Here is a 20000-nt window from a genome sequence, read left to right on the forward strand (position 1 = left end):
AGCTGGGGAGGAGGTGGGTTGCATAGATGCGAGCAGAAAGCAGTTAGGAACAAACTAAAGCAGCTTTAAGTAGGGCGTCCTGTTTGAGTGTAGCCATTTAGGAGCGAGGGGCCAGCTGATGCAGATCAGCTGATGCATATCAGCTGATGCGACCGTGTTGTTGGCCAATAGCGGTTAGAACTGCCGCTGGACGTTCAATATAGCTAGTTTCCCTGTGCATAGTCTCGTACTATTTCAGTTTATTTGAATTCAGACTAGGTCTGTAATTGTCTCTACATCTGCCCAAACTAGTGGTACTGAATATACTAACTTTATAGATTTTTTTTGGATGCAAAATGCAGCATTTTGTTTAACTACTAGTCAGAAAAATCCAACAAAGACGAACCAACAAACTGAACCGAAAACATAACCTCCATGACAGATAATTACCTCTGCCAAAGAGGTTATGTTTTCCCAAAGAAAACGGCAACACAAAGAGAGCAGAAGGTGAGCGGCAAAGCCGGCTTTATCCTGGAAATGCAACCTGTTCTCACTCCGAACTTGTAAAATATGGACGTTTAGACAGTGGCTGTCAGCGTCTGAAGCGACGAAAAAAGCGCCCTTCAGCATGTTTGTAGAACGTACTGGGGAGAGCAGCAGTTACACGGGGTTTAGAGAGTAGTATGTAAGGACGAAATTCCACGTAGGGAGGTCGGTCAGGGTGGCGGATGAGCCAAACACAGGACTTTCACCCAGGAGACTGGGGATCGCGTCCTGCGTGTGTCTCTAACCGTCCCGTTATTGCCGCGTGTCACGGAAACGTAAGCCCACCCACGACCTTTTCCTAAACATAACTGCGTCAAAAGCATAGACTGTGTATAAGAATGGACCAGCAGATCCCGTGTCTCTGGACGGAGACCAGTGAAGTCTCTTTCCCGGTGATGGCTGAGCGTTACTGAGCAGCCTCCAACTGAGCTTGAAGACGTAGATGTGACGTGAGCAACCTGTCTGAAAGTTGGAAGTCTTCTGGTAGCTGTGCCAAGAGAAATCTCAATCATTCCCAATCTAGCAGAGACGGAGAGCGTAGGTATATGTAAGGAGATAACATAGACACAGGCTAATTATTGATCACTAAAATGATAGTTAACATTAGTAATTAAACTTAAACAGCTAATGGAAGTCCAAACTGCCTGAGAGCTTCTCCTGTACTATACGGTAATTCCTCTACTATGAGACAGTAAGTCTCGTGGTTATGACCCAATCGTTAGCCTATTTTTATAAAAACGTCTGCTACGGAGCCATAACGTGAGGTACAAGGTAATGGAGCCTTTTATACATTGTCGTGTTTCTTTAGAAATAAACAACGGACAAATAGAGTCTTTAAACTCTTCAGATGTAAAGTTATTCTCTGTCAAAGTGACGTCAAAATGAATGGCAGTCAATGGGATGCTAATGGGAGGTGATGGCTTGTTAGCATCAGAATGGCGCCATAGGAGGTTCGCGGTCCGAGGAGAAGCTTACCCCCTTGCTCAAAAGGGACGCCAATAGTCCCGACCAAGCGCGTTTAGTTAAATCGCGTTATATGACGCTAAAGGAGACTTTTAGCCTCAATAACAACGACAAAGGCACCTGACCAAGCGTCCGTGTTTTACGAGATGGGAGTGAGAATGTGTTGGGAAATGTGAATCCAGACTAAGCCAAGTCTGACTGTGTAGAGCAGAGCGAGGCCTAAACTATAAAGAAGATAAACCTTTTTGCTTTAGTAAACTCTCGCTCTCTCTCTCATTTGGACAACTTTTACATTTTGTATCCCGCTAGCCGTGACGATCTTTGAATAGCAATGTTGTTTCTCCATCTTAAATCCATCTTGTCCAACAGAATGAGCCACAAGCATGCGATAGACTTTTAGTGTCTGACAGCAGTTGGGTAATGATGTCTAACAGTGTGTTTATGATAAACTCTTCAACATGCCGTGTTTTTCTATTATCTGAAGCCTCATTGCTTCTGAATAAGCTGCAGTAAACTGCACACAGTGTCCCATCTAAGTCAGGAATGCCATTACCTGTTTCTTGGGAAATAATTGCCGTCCATACCTCTTATCTGATCCTTCCAGTTCTTCCCATTATCCTCAGCTCACCCCCAGTCTGCCTCTCTGTGCCTGTATGCAGGTCATTACCGCCCTCCTGTAATATCACATCCATTTCAGCTCCTCTTCTGCCTCCAATTTGTGTTCGAGGACCGCCAGAAAGTAGTTTGAATATTGATTTTCTCGTTCTTCGTCACAGCTGTTTGCTAACCCCGAGGCTGTGCTTTTGTGAAAAAAACACTCTAAGATGAATTGAGAACCGCCTATCTTTACTGTTTTCATCTTACGTGATGAAAATTGTAAAAAACAACTGTAGCTGTTGTTCTTCCGGTCGCCGTCTATCGAGCCAGTCAAAAATAGTCGAGGAAGGAGAGTAAAGATGGAAAGCTCCTGAAGCTTAGCTCCATATAAATGAATGATTATAAATAGATTATTCGTTGTTTTGTCGTTAGTGAAACACAATATTGACCTTGTAGTTGAAAAAGGAGCCTCATATAAGATCAAAAAAACTAGACTACACCACTGCGCCACATACAATATTAAATGAAGTTAACTGTTGACACAATACAGTAACGTGAGCTATTTAAATCAGCTGATACATCGTTAAACCTCATTGGCTCATTGGTCCCAGTTAGAGAGGAAATGCCCTAAACATATTCTTTGTAAATCTTTACAATCATTCCCTGAAAGAACCGAGCAGGTCTGTCTTGTTGCACCGTCCAAACTGTCTTCATAACTTGACATTTTCAGCGTGTAGCTCGCTAGCTCGAAGGTTGTTGTTTCCCGAAACAAACGGAGTTTGAGAACAGCAACACACAGAGAGAGGAAGGAGGATCTCCGGCTTTACAACCCGTTTCTCACTCCGAACTCGTAAAATACAGACGTTTGGGCAGTGGCTGTCAGCGTCAGATACGATGAAAAAAGCGCCCTTCAGCGTGCGTGTAGAGTGCACCGGAGAGAGCAGCAGCTACGCGGGGTTTGAAGATGACGTAGCATTAAGAGCGACTACGGTAGCGAGTTAGCCTAGAAATCTAGATGAACCATAGCGGCAGCAAATGTCATTTGCAGCCAGGGTTAGTCTAGCAACTTTCTGTTGGCTTAAGAGCTGGAAAAACCAAACTCTGGCCAGGCCAATCACATCGTGACAAACAGGACAACACAGGACTTTCACCCAGGAGACCGGGGTACATGTCCCGTTCGAACAAACAGAGCTACAACACGTTAGGAAGTCAAGTAATGATTTTAATCGAAACCACAATCTTATTCTAATGTTAACTGCAGCACAATGCAGCAACTTCAGGTACATTACATACATTAATGTGTTGACTGTGTTAATGGACTGAGGATGGGAGGAGGATTCAGTATTCAGTTTCGGATTCGGCAGAATCCTAACCAGTGGATTCGGTATTCTTGCCGAACCCCAAAAATCTGGATTCGGTGCATCCCTAATGATCAGAATCAGAATCAGAATCAGCTTTATTGGCCAGGTTTGTGTAGACAAACAAGGAATTTGATTCCGGTAATCTTTGCTCTCAAAGTACAACACCTAACATATTAACATAAATGACGGTAAGAATATAAAAAAAATTGTGTACAGTATAACAATACAATAGAATTTACAATTTTACAAAAAATATCCAAAAGAGAGGGAAGGAATAGTGCAATATCGGCCTATAGACTGAGATTTTAGGAGTACAGTGCAAGGCAGATCAGTGCAATGGTAGTACTAACAATATTGTAATTTTAGAATTGAAATAGACATGAGGAGATGAGCAGAACAGTGGTGGTTGACTTTGTTCAGTGTGAGGATGGGGGCTATTTCTGAATGTTCAACAGAGTGACTGCTTGGGGGAAGAAACTAAGTGAACTGATGCTCACACGTCTTCCTTCTTGAGTGGAATGAACACGAGAGAAAGTAAAATATGTCTCAGCAAGCGCAGCAGACGGACCGTTAATGTCTCGGCTGCAATTACACGACCTGAGATACAAACTTGTTTTGACTTTAAACCCTTTAAACCTGACAGAAAGACTCGTCTTCCAAACTCTTGAACAAATGAGCCGCAAATCCTTGTGACTTTTGTTTACAATCCCAGGCTCACTTTTAATTGGATAGCAGGAACCTAAATGCAGAAATGCAACCAACGTTGACTATTAATGCCAGAAGAAAACAAACCGAGTCATCAGTCTAAGACTTTTCTTAAGTCGTGCTCTGTTATTGCTATTTTCTGTGTTATAAAGCATAATAAACTTAGCATTATTCATAGTTTATTTGGTATGCATTGAAAGTTATATTGAGGTTATTCATAATTACACCTCGCATAAAATAATTGGGTTTCTCAGCGTCAAAGCAGTTAAAAACGTGCATCAATACAATCCCAGGCTCACTTTTCATTGGATAGCGTGAACGTAAATGCAGAAATGCAACCAACGTTGACTATTAATGCCAGAAGAAAACAAACCGAGTCATCAGGCGAAGACTCTTTGGTAACACTTGAAGGTATCGACATAATCGTGACATGACACTGTCATAATTATGACATGACAATGTCATGAACGTGTCATAAACATTATAACCGTGTCGTAAACGTTTATGACTTCTGTCATTAAGTGTCATTCGGTTTTTGTCATGACAAGTTGACATTGTTTGGGTTGTCTTGATTATGACAACTTGACATTAATCAAAGTGACATTACCAGAAGTTGTCTTGGTCATGACAACTTGACATAATGTCATCCTGTTTAATGTCAAGTTGACTTAATAAGGACACTCCAAAGAAATTTAATGTGAAGTTGTCATCACAACGACATCCCAAACTAATTTAATGTCAAGTTGTCATGACCAAGACAACTTCTGGTAATGTCACTTTGATTAATGTCAAGTCATGACCAAGACAACTTCTGGTAATGTCACTTTAATTAATGTCAAGTTGTCATGACCAAGACAACTTCTGGTAATGTCACTTTAATTAATGTCAAGTTGTCATGACCAAGACAACTTCTGGTAATGTCACTTTGATTAATGTCAAGTCATGACCAAGACAACTTCTGGTAATGTCACTTTGATTAATGTCAAGTCATGACCAAGACAACTTCTGGTAATGTCACTTTAATTAATGTCAAGTTGTCATGACCAAGACAACTTCTGGTAATGTCACTTTGATTAATGTCAAGTTGTCATGACCAAGACAACTTCTGGTAATGTCACTTTGATTAATGTCAAGTTGTCATGACCAAGACAACTTCTGGTAATGTCACTTTGATTAATGTCAAGTTGTCATGACCAAGACAACTTCTGGTAATGTCACTTTAATTAATGTCAAGTTGTCATGACCAAGACAACTTCTGGTAATGTCACTTTGATTAATGTCAAGTTGTCATGACCAAGACAACTTCTGGTAATGTCACTTTGATTAATGTCAAGTCATGACCAAGACAACTTCTGGTAATGCCACTTTGATTAATGTCAAGTTGTCATGACCAAGACAACTTCTGGTAATGTCACTTTGATTAATGTCAAGTCATGACCAAGACAACTTCTGGTAATGTCACTTTGATTAATGTCAAGTTGTCATGACCAAGACAACTTCTGGTAATGTCACTTTGATTAATGTCAAGTTGTCATGACCAAGACAACTTCTGGTAATGCCACTTTGATTAATGTCAAGTTGTCATGACCAAGACAACTTCTGGTAATGTCACTTTGATTAATGTCAAGTCATGACCAAGACAACTTCTGGTAATGTCACTTTAATTAATGTCAAGTTGTCATGACCAAGACAACTTCTGGTAATGTCACTTTGATTAATGTCAAGTTGTCATAAGCAATTGTGGTGGAAACTTTTCTTGTTTGCAGCAGGGTGTTTTTCAATAAAGGACAAGATGAAACAAATAAGGACTATTTGAGAATTAAACCAAAGTTTGGTCTTTGAGTATTTATTTATATTTGCAAATATAGGAACACGGTTTCACAAGTACAACAGTACAGTGGGAAAGTGTATTCAACGAATGAGAAAAAGCACACAGTTTATATGCATCTTCAGTCACATGACTCAACATTTCTTACAGTCAAACATAGTCAGACATTCAGGAGCCACTTCGCTTCTTCCCCTCTGTACCACTTTCTACCCCAAGGTTTAGACATCCAGTCTCAACTATCCAAGGAGAAATTAATATACCTTATCTGTTCAGCGTACACATTACATTCCCAGACTTTGTTTATGGTCAAACCTTATCTGCTAAAGTCTAAAACAGAAGGCTAAAAGAAAATAGCTTCAAGTGTCTCCAAGTTTTACGATTTCAGCTGTTCCACATAGGAATCTTTTAGGTTAAACACAAAATGTAGAAGAATAGAATTCAAATCATGTTTAAAGGTAATTTTTGCCATTACACAATACAACCCAAACAATGTCAACTTGTCATGGCAACAACCGAATGACCCTTAATGACATAAGTTGTTAATGACTTGTTTATAATGTTTATGACATGTTCATGACAGTGTCATGTCACTCTTATGTCGATACCTTCAAGTAAAGTGTTCCCACTCTTCTTTAAGTCGTGCTCTGTTATTATTTTCTGTTATAAAGCATAATAAACTTAGTATTATTCAAAGTTTATTTGTTATGTATTGAAAGTTAGATTGAGGGTATTCATAATTACACCTCGCAGAAAATAATTGGGTTTCTCAGCGTCAAAGCAATTAAAAACATGCATCAATAAAGGACGCTTTTTAATGGCTTCTATGAATCCTCCAATCTGTCATTTGTTTCTGTGTGAAAACTGGTGTCCCTTAATTAACTCGGTGGAGGTAATGAACAGTATTTTCTTCATCAGGTTGCTGCATTGACGTTACTCAGGATGAAATGCACACTCATTTACACACCTCGTCTGCTACAAACAGCCTTTTCTTCAGGGAAATTGGTATCACACTAGTCTCGCATCGCCTATTGTTACGCCTATGGTGTCTTTGGGTCATTCAGAACTATTTTGCAAAGACATATATCTGTTGAGCAGTTTATGATCTCAAGACACTAGAAACATGAGTCAAGTCTTCTCAAATCTCAGGAATCATATTTCATGTGTACGTTCAAAAGTAGTTTTAGTCGTACAACAGAAAACTCAGATTGGACAGATAGTCTAGCTAGCTGTCTGGATTTACCCTGCAGAGATCTGAGGACCAGTTAACGAGTTAAGTGGTCTAATTTGGCTCGGCTACAGCTCTGTGTCCGTCCCTCTGCTTCGGTTTCACTCACCACTGAGTCTGACTTAATGTCCCACCCTCTGACTCTCTGTAACTGGGTATTATGTTCAAAGTTTCTCATTTATTAAATAATTGCTTAAAGCTATAGATAGATAGATAGCACTTTATTGTCCGTGTACACGGAAATTTGTCTTGTAATACAAGCTCCAACAATCATAACACAACAACCATAAAAACAAGAGCTAAAAAACATAGAAGCATCAATAAAACATAAATAGTTACTTAATTAATATGAGGGGGGCCCTGCCCTGCAAGAGTGGTCTTAAATAGCCATAAACATATAGATAAAAATAAAAATAGATAAAAGTAAAAATAGGGGGGAACTATCACTTCTTTGCCCTCCTGTGTGGATTCAGCAGAGATATTGACAGAGGAACAAATGAGTTTTTATATTTGTTCTTCCTGTAGTCTGGGACCCTATAGCGCCTCCCAGAGGGCAGGAGTTGGTACTCAGTCTGGGACCCTATAGCGCCTCCCAGAGGGCAGGAGTTGGTACTCAGTCTGGGACCCTATAGCGCCTCCCAGAGGGCAGGAGTTGGTACTCAGTCTGGGACCCTATAGCGCCTCCTGGAGGGCAGGAGTTGGTACTCAGTCTGGGACCCTATAGCGCCTCCCAGAGGGCAGGAGTTGGTACTCAGTCTGGGGCCCTATAGCGCCTCCCAGAGGGCAGGAGTTGGTACAACAACACATGGGAGGAGTCCTGAGAGATTTTGTCAGCCAGTCTGACGCTGTGCAATACGTGGCTTTCAGTGAACGCGTTCTCCACTGAACGTCCCACCAATTTGGAACAAATCCTCAGGAGCCATAGAATCCTGGCCTTCAGATGAACTGAGAGGCCCCCAAACCACACTGCGCCTCCATACTGCAGGATGCTCTTAATAGTGCGTAGTCTATAGTCGTTTGTCGCCCCCATGAGGAATTCTAAGTAATGACAATAAAACTGTCGGCGCGTCCACATGATACAAGCCTTCCGTGATCCACTTTCTGTCCTTGAAGACTCTAAAAGCATAAATCCTGCTTGAGGTCAATAACGGGTTCCTTCACTTTGTCACTGCAGGAAATCAGCGACACAGAGATCCTGGAGCTTACCCACAGTGCACTGGGGCGCATGACGGTGATCCGGCAGATCTTCCCCCTGTGGAGGGACAGCAGCACGCGCTGTATGAGACACAACCACCGGATCTCGTCTCTGCTGTGCGACCCTCAGGAAGGCTACCTGCAGAACCTGGAGGTAAGAGACTGACCGTCATCTCTGTTTGTTTCAGCTGACGCCCAGGAGGAGGCACTTCCTGTCATATTCAAATTATGTCCCCCCCCCCCCCCCAAAAAAAAAAGGTTGGGGTGGGGGGATTTCTCACCTCAATTAAATTTGATTTTTGAGACAAATTTTTTACATAATAATTTATAATAAGGCTATTTTATTTATTTATTTATTCAGGACAGTGCACATTAATGAACAATCTAACATTTCTGTACAGAGCCAGGTTATAGCATAAATGCTAATTTTCACGTGTAGTCCCGAGGCAGGAAAACCTCGGAAAAATTTTATAAAGGGTTTAAAAATGCTCAATGGTGTTTTAAGCCCCCAACGTCTCCTTCAAGGCAGCATTGTGACCGTTGACTTCAAGGCACCTAACACTAACCTTAACCTTAACCCTAACCATAACCATAACCATTGCCTAATCCTAGTGCCTTCCAGGCAGCGCTGCCTGGGAGGAGACGTTGGGGGCTTGAAACACCGACTTTATCATTACTTTATTAATAAGGTTGTGATGTAACCGGAGATCAGACTTGTCTGTCCGTGTCGTAGCGTGCGGGTCCCGTAACATTACTGTAAACGGGAAATATCCATAGACAGTAAAATAATGGACACAGCGATGCCATATATTTCTACGGAGACCAGTGAAGTCTCTTTCCCGGTGATGGCTGAGCGTTACTGAGCAGCCTCCAACTGAGCTTGAAGACGTAGATGTGACGTGAGCAACCTGTCTGAAAGTTGGAAGTCTTCTGGTAGCTGTGCCAAGAGAAATCTCAATCATTCCCAATCTAGCAGAGACGGAGAGCGTAGGTATATGTAAGGAGATAACATAGACACAGGCTAATTATTGATCACTAAAATGATTAACATTTAACATTAGTAATTAAACTTAAACAGCTAATGGAAGTCCAAACTGCCTGAGAGCTTCTCCTGTACTATACGGTAATTCCTCTACTATGAGACAGTAAGTCTCGTGGTTATGACCCAATCGTTAGCCTATTTTTATAAAAACGTCTGCTACGGAGCCATAACGTGAGGTACAAGGTAATGGAGCCTTTTATACATTGTCGTGTTTCTTTAGAAATAAACAATGAACAAATAGAGTCTTTAAACTCTTCAGATGTAAAGTTATTCTCTGTCAAAGTGACATCAAAATGAATGGCAGTCAATGGGATGCTAACGGGAGGTGATGGCTTGTTAGCATCAGAATCTCCCCATAGGAGGTACGCTTTCCGGATGCTCACTTACCCCCTTACCATTACCGAAGATTCGTAGCTTAAATAATGGTATTCGGTACAGCCCTACTCTTAACACCGCAGTACGTAGTGTTGGCATGTAAGGTGTTAAAATGACGTGCTGGCACCACAAACAACTGTTAGGAAATGACCATAGACCAAGTTCACAGAGTCCAATATTTAGGGGAGACAAGTTTTGATGAATAATTACCTTTAGTTATGCATTTGTGTTCTCAAACTTTAATTTGTTAGTCAGTATACTTAATCTGTTCAGAAATGTCAGCCTTTTAACATGTCCTTGAATCACTAAATCCCTTTCTAAAATCATTTGATGTGTCCCTTTCAGTCTCTCTTGTGAAGGACACCAAACGTCCTTCACCAAAAAATATGAGGAAGATGACTCCAAATTATGTTTAACAGCCAAAACATGAAGATTCACACATTGTCTGTGTGTTTTGTCATTGTGAACTGAGCTATCATCACAGCACGTCCAATCTGAAATACCTTTTGATGGCCAAGTACACAGCTGATGACCAAGCACACAGCTGATGGCCAAGCACTCGGCTGATGGCCAAGCACACAGCTGATGGCCAAGCACACAGCTGATGGCCAAGCACACGGCGGATGGCCAAGCACATGGCTGAAGGCCAAGCACACAGCTGATGGCAAAGCACACAGCTGATGGCCAAGCACATGGCGGATGGCCAAGCACACGGCTGATGGCCAAGCACATGGCTGATGGCCAAGCACATGGCGGATGGCCAAGCACACAGCTGATGGCAAAGCACACAGCTGATGGCCAAGCACACAGCTGATGGCCAAGCACACGGCGGATGGCCAAGCACACGGCGGATGGCCAAGCACACGGCTGATGGCCAAGCACACAGCTGATGGCCAAGCACATGGCTGAAGGCCAAGCACACGGCTGATGGCCAAGCATTTTAAGACCAATTTAGTTGTTCAAAGGCACCAATTATTAATTTGAAGGGACACATTGAATAATTAGAGGGTAGAACTTATTAAATCAAGAGATCAAGGAGTTCTAATTTCAGGGAAATATTCCTCTAAACTTTCATTTCTTCCGTTCCTCTATTAGTCAAAATCGTTCATCATTTCAAAATTAGGTATAATCTCCTATAAATGAGATTTAAAGACCATGAATTCCAAAAATTTGTGTACAACTATTGGTAATAAGTTGGTGTTAGTGAAAAATAGCATCGAAAACGTGAAAAAACATTGAATAAAGTGACAAAAAAAGTGACAAAAACGTCAGAAAATGTGTCAAAAATATAAAAAGAAATAGTAAAAAAAAAGTTTTAATTTTGACCCAGAAGGACAACAAGTGCATGGTCGACCAGAAGACAACACAAGGGTTAATACTTCTTCTAATCCTGTAAACGTCCTGTCAGACGCCGTCTATAGAATCTGCATTTGACTCATCCAACAAGTCACTGATACACGTCTGTAAATTCATGAGCACATTCATGAATTCCCCCGCCCACACACACGTACTGTATACACACGGTGTACCGAGTGCTCGGAGGCTGTCACAGAGCAATCTCATTGTTCAAATACCAGCTGAATGTTAAGCGAGGACACACAAAATCTCAGATGCTCTGCAAACTGATAGAAGACTCAGTGACTACATTTACATACCAATAATATTTAGTTTTAGGCCCATATTCTGGAAATAACAGTAGTCCAACTAAGCTGTTTCCATGGCTAATTAAATTAGGGATGCACCGAATCCAGATTTATCAGAGCGGAGTGATGGACGATGTCAATATGTTGAGGCTCAGTCAGCGGGAAAAATCTATGACATATATTACTAGGGATGCACTGAATCCAGATTTTTGGGGTTCGGCCGAATACTGAATCCAGTGGTTAAGATTCTGCTGAATCCTCCTCCCATCCTCAGTCCAGTTCGTACCAGATGTTGTAACAGCGGTGATGTTGTGTATAGTTTAGGGTCCTCGCCACCACCAGACTAATCAGCATTGTAAATTGAACATGTAGCTGGACTTGAATGGCCTTCTTTTGACTGAAAGTACTGCCAAACTACACTTTTTCTGCTCACCAGTTCCATTTTCACTTTCTCACAGCCTGCTGCATTGAACGCTCCACCTACGTAAACACCTTCCCGTAACCAACGGCGCCGTCATTACGGCGACCAGCGTAGCGCGCCTAGTGCAGCGTATGGTTCGGTTCAGTGGGAAAAAATTCTAAGGTTCTGCAGAAACCCAACCCCGTCAAAAAGCCCAATATTCAGCCCAATCCTGGATTCGCTGCATCCCTTTATTAAATTGAATACTCCACTAATATTCTACTTTACATGTAGCTGTGCAAAACAAGATTTTTTTCAAAGTTTTCCAGCATTGGCGGACTTGTTGGAGCGTGTGAACACAGCGTAGCAAAGTTTTTTTCATATCTAAAAACATGTTGATAATGTCTAAAAATGGGCTTGATCCAAATATTGGAATATTCGTTCAATGGGTAAGTATTCGATTTTGGGAGGCAATTATTCGAGTTATATATTTTTTTTAAACGTGCATGCAGGCTGAAATTTACTGTGATGCTTTGTCGGTATTATGCTGCTAGCTGCTGGCTAATTAAAGGTGCTCTATGCGATGTCACGCATTTTTTAGGCTACAACATTTTTTGTCACATACAGCAAATATCTCCTCACTATCTGCTAGCTGCCTGTCCCCTGAACACACTGTAAAAAAACATGCGTTAGCTTTGTTTCGATTAAATCTGACTTATCTTGAAAACCAAGCTATATTAGGAGAACATGATGTTTTTTGGCCATGGGCCCGTCTGCACAAACTGACTCTTCCGTGTCTCTCGAACAATATATATTAGATAAACATGAGGGATTTCAGGCCTCATCTGTATCTTCCAGCCCAGCCTCACGGCAGTTTGTGAAATGGTGACGTTATTTAATCTATTGATTCGTGTACACGCAGGGCTCGACATTAAGGCTTGTCCGGGACAAGTGGATTTTTTTGTAGGGCAAGCGGAAGAGAAATTTACTTGCCCCACTGGACAAGTTAAAACTCAAATAAAACAAAATAAAATGCCATGTTACTTCACGTTATTACGTCTATGTTACCGATTTGAAACAAATACATTTTTTTCCCCACAATCCGGGGCAGCGGACTGCTATACGTTAGACCCAGCGGCAGTGGGTCAGCAGACCGCTAACGTTGGACAGACCGCTAACGTTGGACAGACCGCTAACGTTGGACAGACCGCTAACGTTGGACGGACCGCTAACGTTGGACAGACCGCTAACGTTGGACGGACCGCTAACGTTGGACGGACCGCTAGCTGTTCAGCTCATTCTCTGTAAGCGATGCAGCATAAAAGCACGGCGGAACCAGCAAGCCAGCCAGCCGGTGTTAGTTAGCTAACATTAGCTTGCTAACTCCGCTTTAACGTTACCCCGTCGCCACATCGTTCACAGAAAACGAGCCGAATAAAGCGGTCACTCGTGGTGATAGCAGTGTGCTTTGTGTGGATGAAGCATGAAGTTAATTTGACTCATTTAGCGGCTGGCTCTCTGCCCCGTAACGTTTCTGCTCCACTGCTCGTTTGTCAGTCAGTTATTGTAAAACCTCAGCTCTGCGACTCGCCGGATTAAATATCAGGTAATAATCAACTGTAAAGTAGCTACACCTTTTAAAGGATCCCTTGGTAAATCAGCTTCTGTCGGGTAGAAAGTGAAATTGTAGAAAGAAAGAAAAAACGTTAACACCAACATTTAGTGGCAAAATCCGTTGTTATGTCTACAAAATTATTTTAGATATAAGTTCAAGTCACCACTTGCACCGTGCAACGTATTACTTTGTATTATGAGTCTAGAGATCCTTCTTTCTTGTTGAAGGGGAAATCTATTGTTGGGACACATTTGTTTCTACTGAATTTTATTAATGTTAATAGTTTGGATGCTTTCAACGGTTTGTTCAAATTCTGCATTAGCAAAACGCACAAAAATTATAAAATGATAAATCTTTACCCGGACAAGTGAGTTTTGTGCATAGACAAGTGAAACGTAAATGTACTTGTCCAAAGGACAAGTGCCTCAAAAATTTAATGTCGAGCCCTGTACACGGACACGTTCATGTCGTTTTTTTCGTGGTGGTGAGGACGAATTTTAAATGAATAGTTGTTGCGTCCCCCAGAGCAGGCTGTGGCTGCAGCCCAGTCTCATGGAAGTTCGTGAAATGGTCACGTTCCCATTTCGTGGTGACCACCACGAAATAAACAAGAAAATCGTGTCCCTGTACACGAATCAATAGATCAAAATAACGTGACCATTTCACGAACTGCCGTGAGGCCGGGTTGTGTCTTCTGTGGTTCTCTGCTGCCAGCCAGTTTAGGAGTGACAGCAGATTCCAGTTTTGGGTTTTTACATCTTGGCCCCAGATTGTAAATTTCAGAAATACAAAGGTACCGCAGATTGCTTCAATTTTCTTTTCTTTTCTTCTCTCCCGTCTCTTTCTCTGTCAGATGAATGATTCTCCTTTTGATGCCAAAAGAGGACAGGGAAAAAATGCTTTATCTGTGTGTGTGTGTGTGTGTGTGTGTGTGTGTGTGTGTGTGTGTGTGTGTGTGTGTGTGTGTGTGTGTGTGTGTGTCTCTCATGGCCTCAGGCAGCGTGCTGTGTGTACTTCATGCCAGTCAGCTGTACTCATCTGGACAAAGTGATGCTCATTTGTCACCCTGCATTTGGTCTCTGCTCCCTGCTTTGGCATGTGTGTGTGTGTGTGTGTGTGTGTGTGTGTGTGTGTGTGTGTGTGTGTGTGTGTGTGTGTGTGTTTGCGTTATTTGTCACAGTGTGTTTCATCTTCCCTTTGCAGCCCAGGGTGAGAGACTACATGATCACATGTGGACAGGCTGGCTACTAGCTGACTGTCATCTCAACAGCATCCTGTGTGTGTGTGCGTGTGTGTGTGTGTGTGTGTGTGTGTGTGTGTGTGTGTGTGTGTGTGTGTGTGTGTGTGTGTGTGTGAGCAGTGTGAGGGTGCCGTGCCCAGCTGTGTCACACGTGGCCGGTGCAAAGTAAAAGACAATTTTTATTTTTAACTTAACTTTTTATTTTTTTTAAACTTGCCTCCTCTCTCTCCTCTGTGTCCCCTCCCCCACCACCCTCCCTCCCTGCCTGCCCTCCCTCCAGGTGTCTAACCTCTACCTGTACGACAGTGTGCTGATGCTGGCCAACGCCTTCTACAGGAAGTTGGAGGACAGGAAGTGGCACAGTATGGCCAGCCTCAACTGCATCAGGAAGTCCACCAAGCCGTGGAACGGAGGCTGGTCCATGCTAGAGACCATCCAGAAGGTGCACACCAACACAGACTACATCTACACTACTACATTTGGGTTTAGAAACAAATATCTTTTTCTACGTTTTTCGCCACCCGTCCGCACTACTGCGGCCCCTAAAACTTTAACATTTGGAAACACCAAGGCGGTACGCCAGCCTCCGCAAAGCGTACCTCCTATAGCGCCATTTTGATGCTACCAAGCCATCACCTCCCGTTAGCATCCCATTGACTGCCATTCATTTTGACGTCACTTTGACAGCGAATAACTAAGCATCACCGGAAAAGTGACTTCTTATAGACTTCACTGGTCTCCGTCCAGAGCAACGGGATCTGTTGGTCCATTTCTTTAACTGGCTATGGTTGTCCCTGGCCAGTTTTAAAATGGCAACCTAAAAAAATAAGATACAATAAATGACTTGATAGAGTCGGCACGTAAACGCGACATACACAGACCAACATTCAAACACACACAATGCACAACAACAAGTAACGAAAATACAACATATCAGACAGCGAGCAACAAAACAAGACAAATCTGCAGGCGGGCAGCAAAAGTCAACAGCACTCTGATGTGCACATATCATAATTAATAAAACCTTTGAAGGTTGAGCAGATATCATGTGGAGGAGATCATTAAAAGCTGATGATTAGATTCATAGCAACCTTAAATAAAAGAATAAACGTCTTTGTTAACAGGAGTGAAATCAAACATGAAACGCTGCTGGCTGGAACATGAAACGAGAGCCTCATCCATCTTAAACCCCGATGTGGATCTAAATTGCATCCAACGGCCTGCAGTCTCCGTTCTCACGGTCTAATTGGTGCAAAAAAATTGCGTTTCAGCGGCGCTGATGAGTCCCTCCGGGCATGAAGAGCTCTTGTTTTATTAAAAAAAACAACACCACTTAGTTTCTTTGACGCCTCTCATGGTAACATTGTTACCAGAGAGATCACTAACGAGCTCGTTAGTGATCTTTCTCCTGTTCAATGTGCTCAGAAATGTGATCACCGACGAGATAAGCTAAATCTTTTACTCATGCAGACCTGTGTTGGTTTTTAATGATATTACCTGCAGCAGAGAAAGAGCAATGTTTCATTTCATAAGTGTTAGGGCTGCGCAATATATCGTATTTTTTATCATCATCACGATATCAACTGGCGCAAAAACGATATCGCAAAAGGCTGCCATATATCACGGAAGACGCCCAGAGATTTTTTGTGTTTGTTGAAATAACATATCAGTAGAAATTTCATTTTAAAATGTCATTTTTTATTTAGTGTTGCCTTTTATATTCAATTACATTTTGAATTTATTCAATAAAATAATGTTGGAAGGGTGCCCGGATAGCTCAGTTGGTAGAGCGTGCGCCCATATGTAGAGGGTTTACTTTTACGGTTTACTTACGTCCTGCGGCCCTTTGCTGCATGTCATTCCCCTCCTCTCTCTTCCCTTTCATGTCTTCAGCTGTCCTGTCAAAATAAAGGCTGAAAATGCCCCAAAAAAATAATGTTGTAAATGATTTTCTTTAATTTCTTTTAAATTCAACAAGCAATTTGTTGTATTTGAGCAGAATACTGAAAGCAGCAGAAATGTACAACTGAGTACACTTTAATATTAGTTTATTTATAAGTAATATCGTTATCGCAATATTCAACAACGTTATTGCATATTGCATATTTTCCTCATATCGTGCGGCCTTAATAAGTCTGATTTATTGGCTGGTTACAGTTTACTGTTAGTAAAGCCATTTTTAGTTGTTTCCCAATGTCCACAATGGCTGACGAAAACGCTATAATCGATAGGAAAGATGGCCAAAACTACCAAAATGGGACCTGGTGTCCCGGCGTGTTCCCATTCCATGCTGAGCACCACAAAAAAAACGAGATGAACGTGTCTGTGTACACGACTCAATAGATTAAAAATAACGTGACCATTTCACGAACTGCCGTGAGACCGTGTTGTATGAAAACACTAGTCCATTAAGACTGAACCATACTCTTGAAATGCACCTTTGCGACTATAAAAGATTTTTATTTAACTTTGAACATTTTCCTGAGTTGACCACTGTGTCAGAAAGACCTTTTACGCAGTCTGTATTTTACACCGCCCGTTTTCCTGCAGAGCAGTACATCACCACATCTAATATAGGGAGAGTAATCTCCTGTTTTCCTGAACTAGAACAACTTTTCCACCCGCTGCCATCGCTCTGACTACTTTGCTGATGAGATGGAAAATGACTTTGTGAGAGGACGGCAAACACAGAGTGAAAAAATGGACGGAGCAGAGCACTCTCATTCTGTACAAGATGCAACCTTCCTGCGTATATACTGAATGGATGTGTGTGTATATCGAGTCGAGACAACCCATCACATCACAAGTACTGCTACTTCATACTCACCATGCAAAGCACATACTGATGGGGAGACAGCGAATAGGGCAATCAGTAACAACCACCTTTAAGGGCAACTGTGTGTTGATACTCAAAATATAGAAGTGCAATATGCAACTAGAAGAAGTTTCCCAAGAGAACGTAACAAAATAAAACATGTACTGTAGGACCGAGGTTGCATTTAGCCTTAAATATAATGAATTTAGACAGTTTACATTTTACTCTTCCCCAAAACAAAATTAAATGAAGCTAATGGTTCAGTCCAGCAGCTAAAACATGTTGGCTTTAAGTTAGCTAACAGTTCAGTTTCACAGTTTGTGCCCATATTATGAAATAAAATAACTTTTTCTGGGATTTGGGGTGTTATTTTGTGTCTCTGGTGCTTCCACACGCATACAAACTTTGATAAAAATATATTGCTGTGGGAACAGGGCTGTGGGAACAGGGCTGTGGGAACATAGGGCTGTGGGAACATAGGGCTGTAGGACAATAGGACTGTGGGAACATAGGACTGTGGGAACATAGGGCTGTGGGAATATATTGCTGTGGGAACATAGGGCTGTGGGAACATAGGGCTGTAGGACAATAGGACTGTGGGAACATAGGACTGTGGGAACATAGGACTGTGGGAACATAGGGCTGTGGGAACATAGGGCTGTGGGAACATAGGGCTGTAGGACAATAGGACTGTGGGAACATAGGGCTGTGGGAACATAGGGCTGTGGGAACATAGGGCTGTGGGAACATAGGGCTGTGGGAACATAGGGCTGTGGGAACATAGGGCTGTGGGAACATAGGACTGTGGGAATATATTGCTGTGGGAACATAGGGCTGTGGGAACATTGGGCTGTGGGAACATAGGGCTTGTGGGAACATAGGGCTGTGAGAACATAGGGCTGTGGGAACATACGGCTGTGGGAACATAGGGATGTGGGAACATAGGGATGTGGGAACATAGGGCTGTGGGAACATAGGGCTGTGGGAACATAGGCAACACCGACACTAACGCCAACGTTTCTCCTCCTGATTGGGTCTTATCGGTCACGACGTCTTGTTCTCTGAGACTTAAAGCTGCTAACGTTACCGTGGTAACTACCAGCAGCAGGGCGGAGTCTCCACGCTGCCTCCTGTTTATGTCCAGTTTACCAGAATCATGATGAGATATGAGGTTTGGGCGTGTTAGTTTAAACAGAGATTAGTTCTTCTACTGGAGATAAAAACACTTGGTGCACCGAGATCACTTTTGGCTGAAAACTCAAAACGCTTAAAAACCAAAACGTGGCGGTGTAATTGTAGCCTGAGTCATCCTGACAGACCTGCGTTGAGAAAACATCGCCCTGTTGGACTAACAGTCACGTAGTGCTACGTGGCATTTCTTTATAGCTGGATGACGGATGCGGGACTGGAAGCACAGCAGCTGACTTTGTAGCAAGCTGCTCACCAAACCAATCATTATCAAACATTATTTTCCTCCGTGTGACGATGACTGTGACCTTTTGCACATGACAGACGAACGCTGAGCTTGCTGGCCTGCAGTGGTGTGTGTCTTTAGTCTTGCTTTACATCCTACATGAACCAACGGAAGTCATGCAGCGACATTTCATCCGTGGCCTTTCAGTTGAAACAGCACAGCTGTCACAGGCTGAGTTCAGCTCGTTCACTCAGGCCATAATGATAATTAACACGAGACTTCGTACATCGCTCGCTGTGTATTATCTCTGATAAATAACGCTGAGCATTGATTCATAAACTAATTATGCATTCTAATTACATTGGCTTGCATATGTTTACACACCCTGAAGTTGACTAAAAATAGCAATAAAAAAACATCTTTTGGAAAGTGATCTTAATGCCTTAATTGAAAAAAAATGGAAAAATCCAACCTTTAAGGACACCAATTTTCTTTGTGAATGAATAAAGTATCGTAAATAAATAAATGTTCTTCCCCTTCACCATATGGGGATATGGTGAAGGGTATGTGATGATGTGGGGGTATGGTGAAGGGTATGTGATGATGTGGGGGTATGGTGAAGGGTATGTGATGATGTGGGGGTATGGTGAAGGGTATGTGATGTTGTGGGGGCCAAGGGAACTTTATCAGGATGCATAGTATCCTGGATCCATGAAATAACTGGAATTTCAAAATAAAAGTCTGCCTGCCTCTATGGGAATTTAACATAGGGGTGTACTGACTTATGCCCCCTGTATTTTAAGGAAGAACATTTATTTATTTACGATACATTATTCATTCACAAAGAAAATTGGTGTCCTTAAAGGTTGGATTTTTCCATTTTTTTTTCAATTAAGGCATTAAGATCAATTTCCAAAAGATGGTTTTTTATTGCTATTTTTAGTCAACTTCAGCATGGGTGTGTAAACATATGCAAGCCACTGTAAGTCCATATCTATATCGGTCCACGTTGTTTCTTGGACTGGTGGTTTCCATGGGGAATTCTGTTTGTTCAGTGC

General features: G+C 42.1%; 1 protein-coding gene across 3 annotated transcripts in view; it reads left to right on the top strand.

Moving 5' to 3' along the window:
• The window catches only part of grid1b (glutamate receptor, ionotropic, delta 1b), a 669588-nt gene that overhangs the window by 531820 nt on the left and 117768 nt on the right, over nucleotides 1–20000 (top strand). For all 3 annotated transcript variants that reach the window (XM_031314943.2, XM_035997526.1, XM_035997527.1), the window contains exons 6-7: nucleotides 8379–8552; nucleotides 14994–15155. In XM_031314943.2, the coding sequence (XP_031170803.2) occupies nucleotides 8379–8552; nucleotides 14994–15155 (336 nt within the window). The remainder of the gene's footprint in view (nucleotides 1–8378; nucleotides 8553–14993; nucleotides 15156–20000) is intronic.

Source organism: Sander lucioperca, chromosome 22, assembly GCF_008315115.2.
Source record: "Sander lucioperca isolate FBNREF2018 chromosome 22, SLUC_FBN_1.2, whole genome shotgun sequence".
Taxonomy (NCBI): domain Eukaryota; kingdom Metazoa; phylum Chordata; class Actinopteri; order Perciformes; family Percidae; genus Sander; species Sander lucioperca.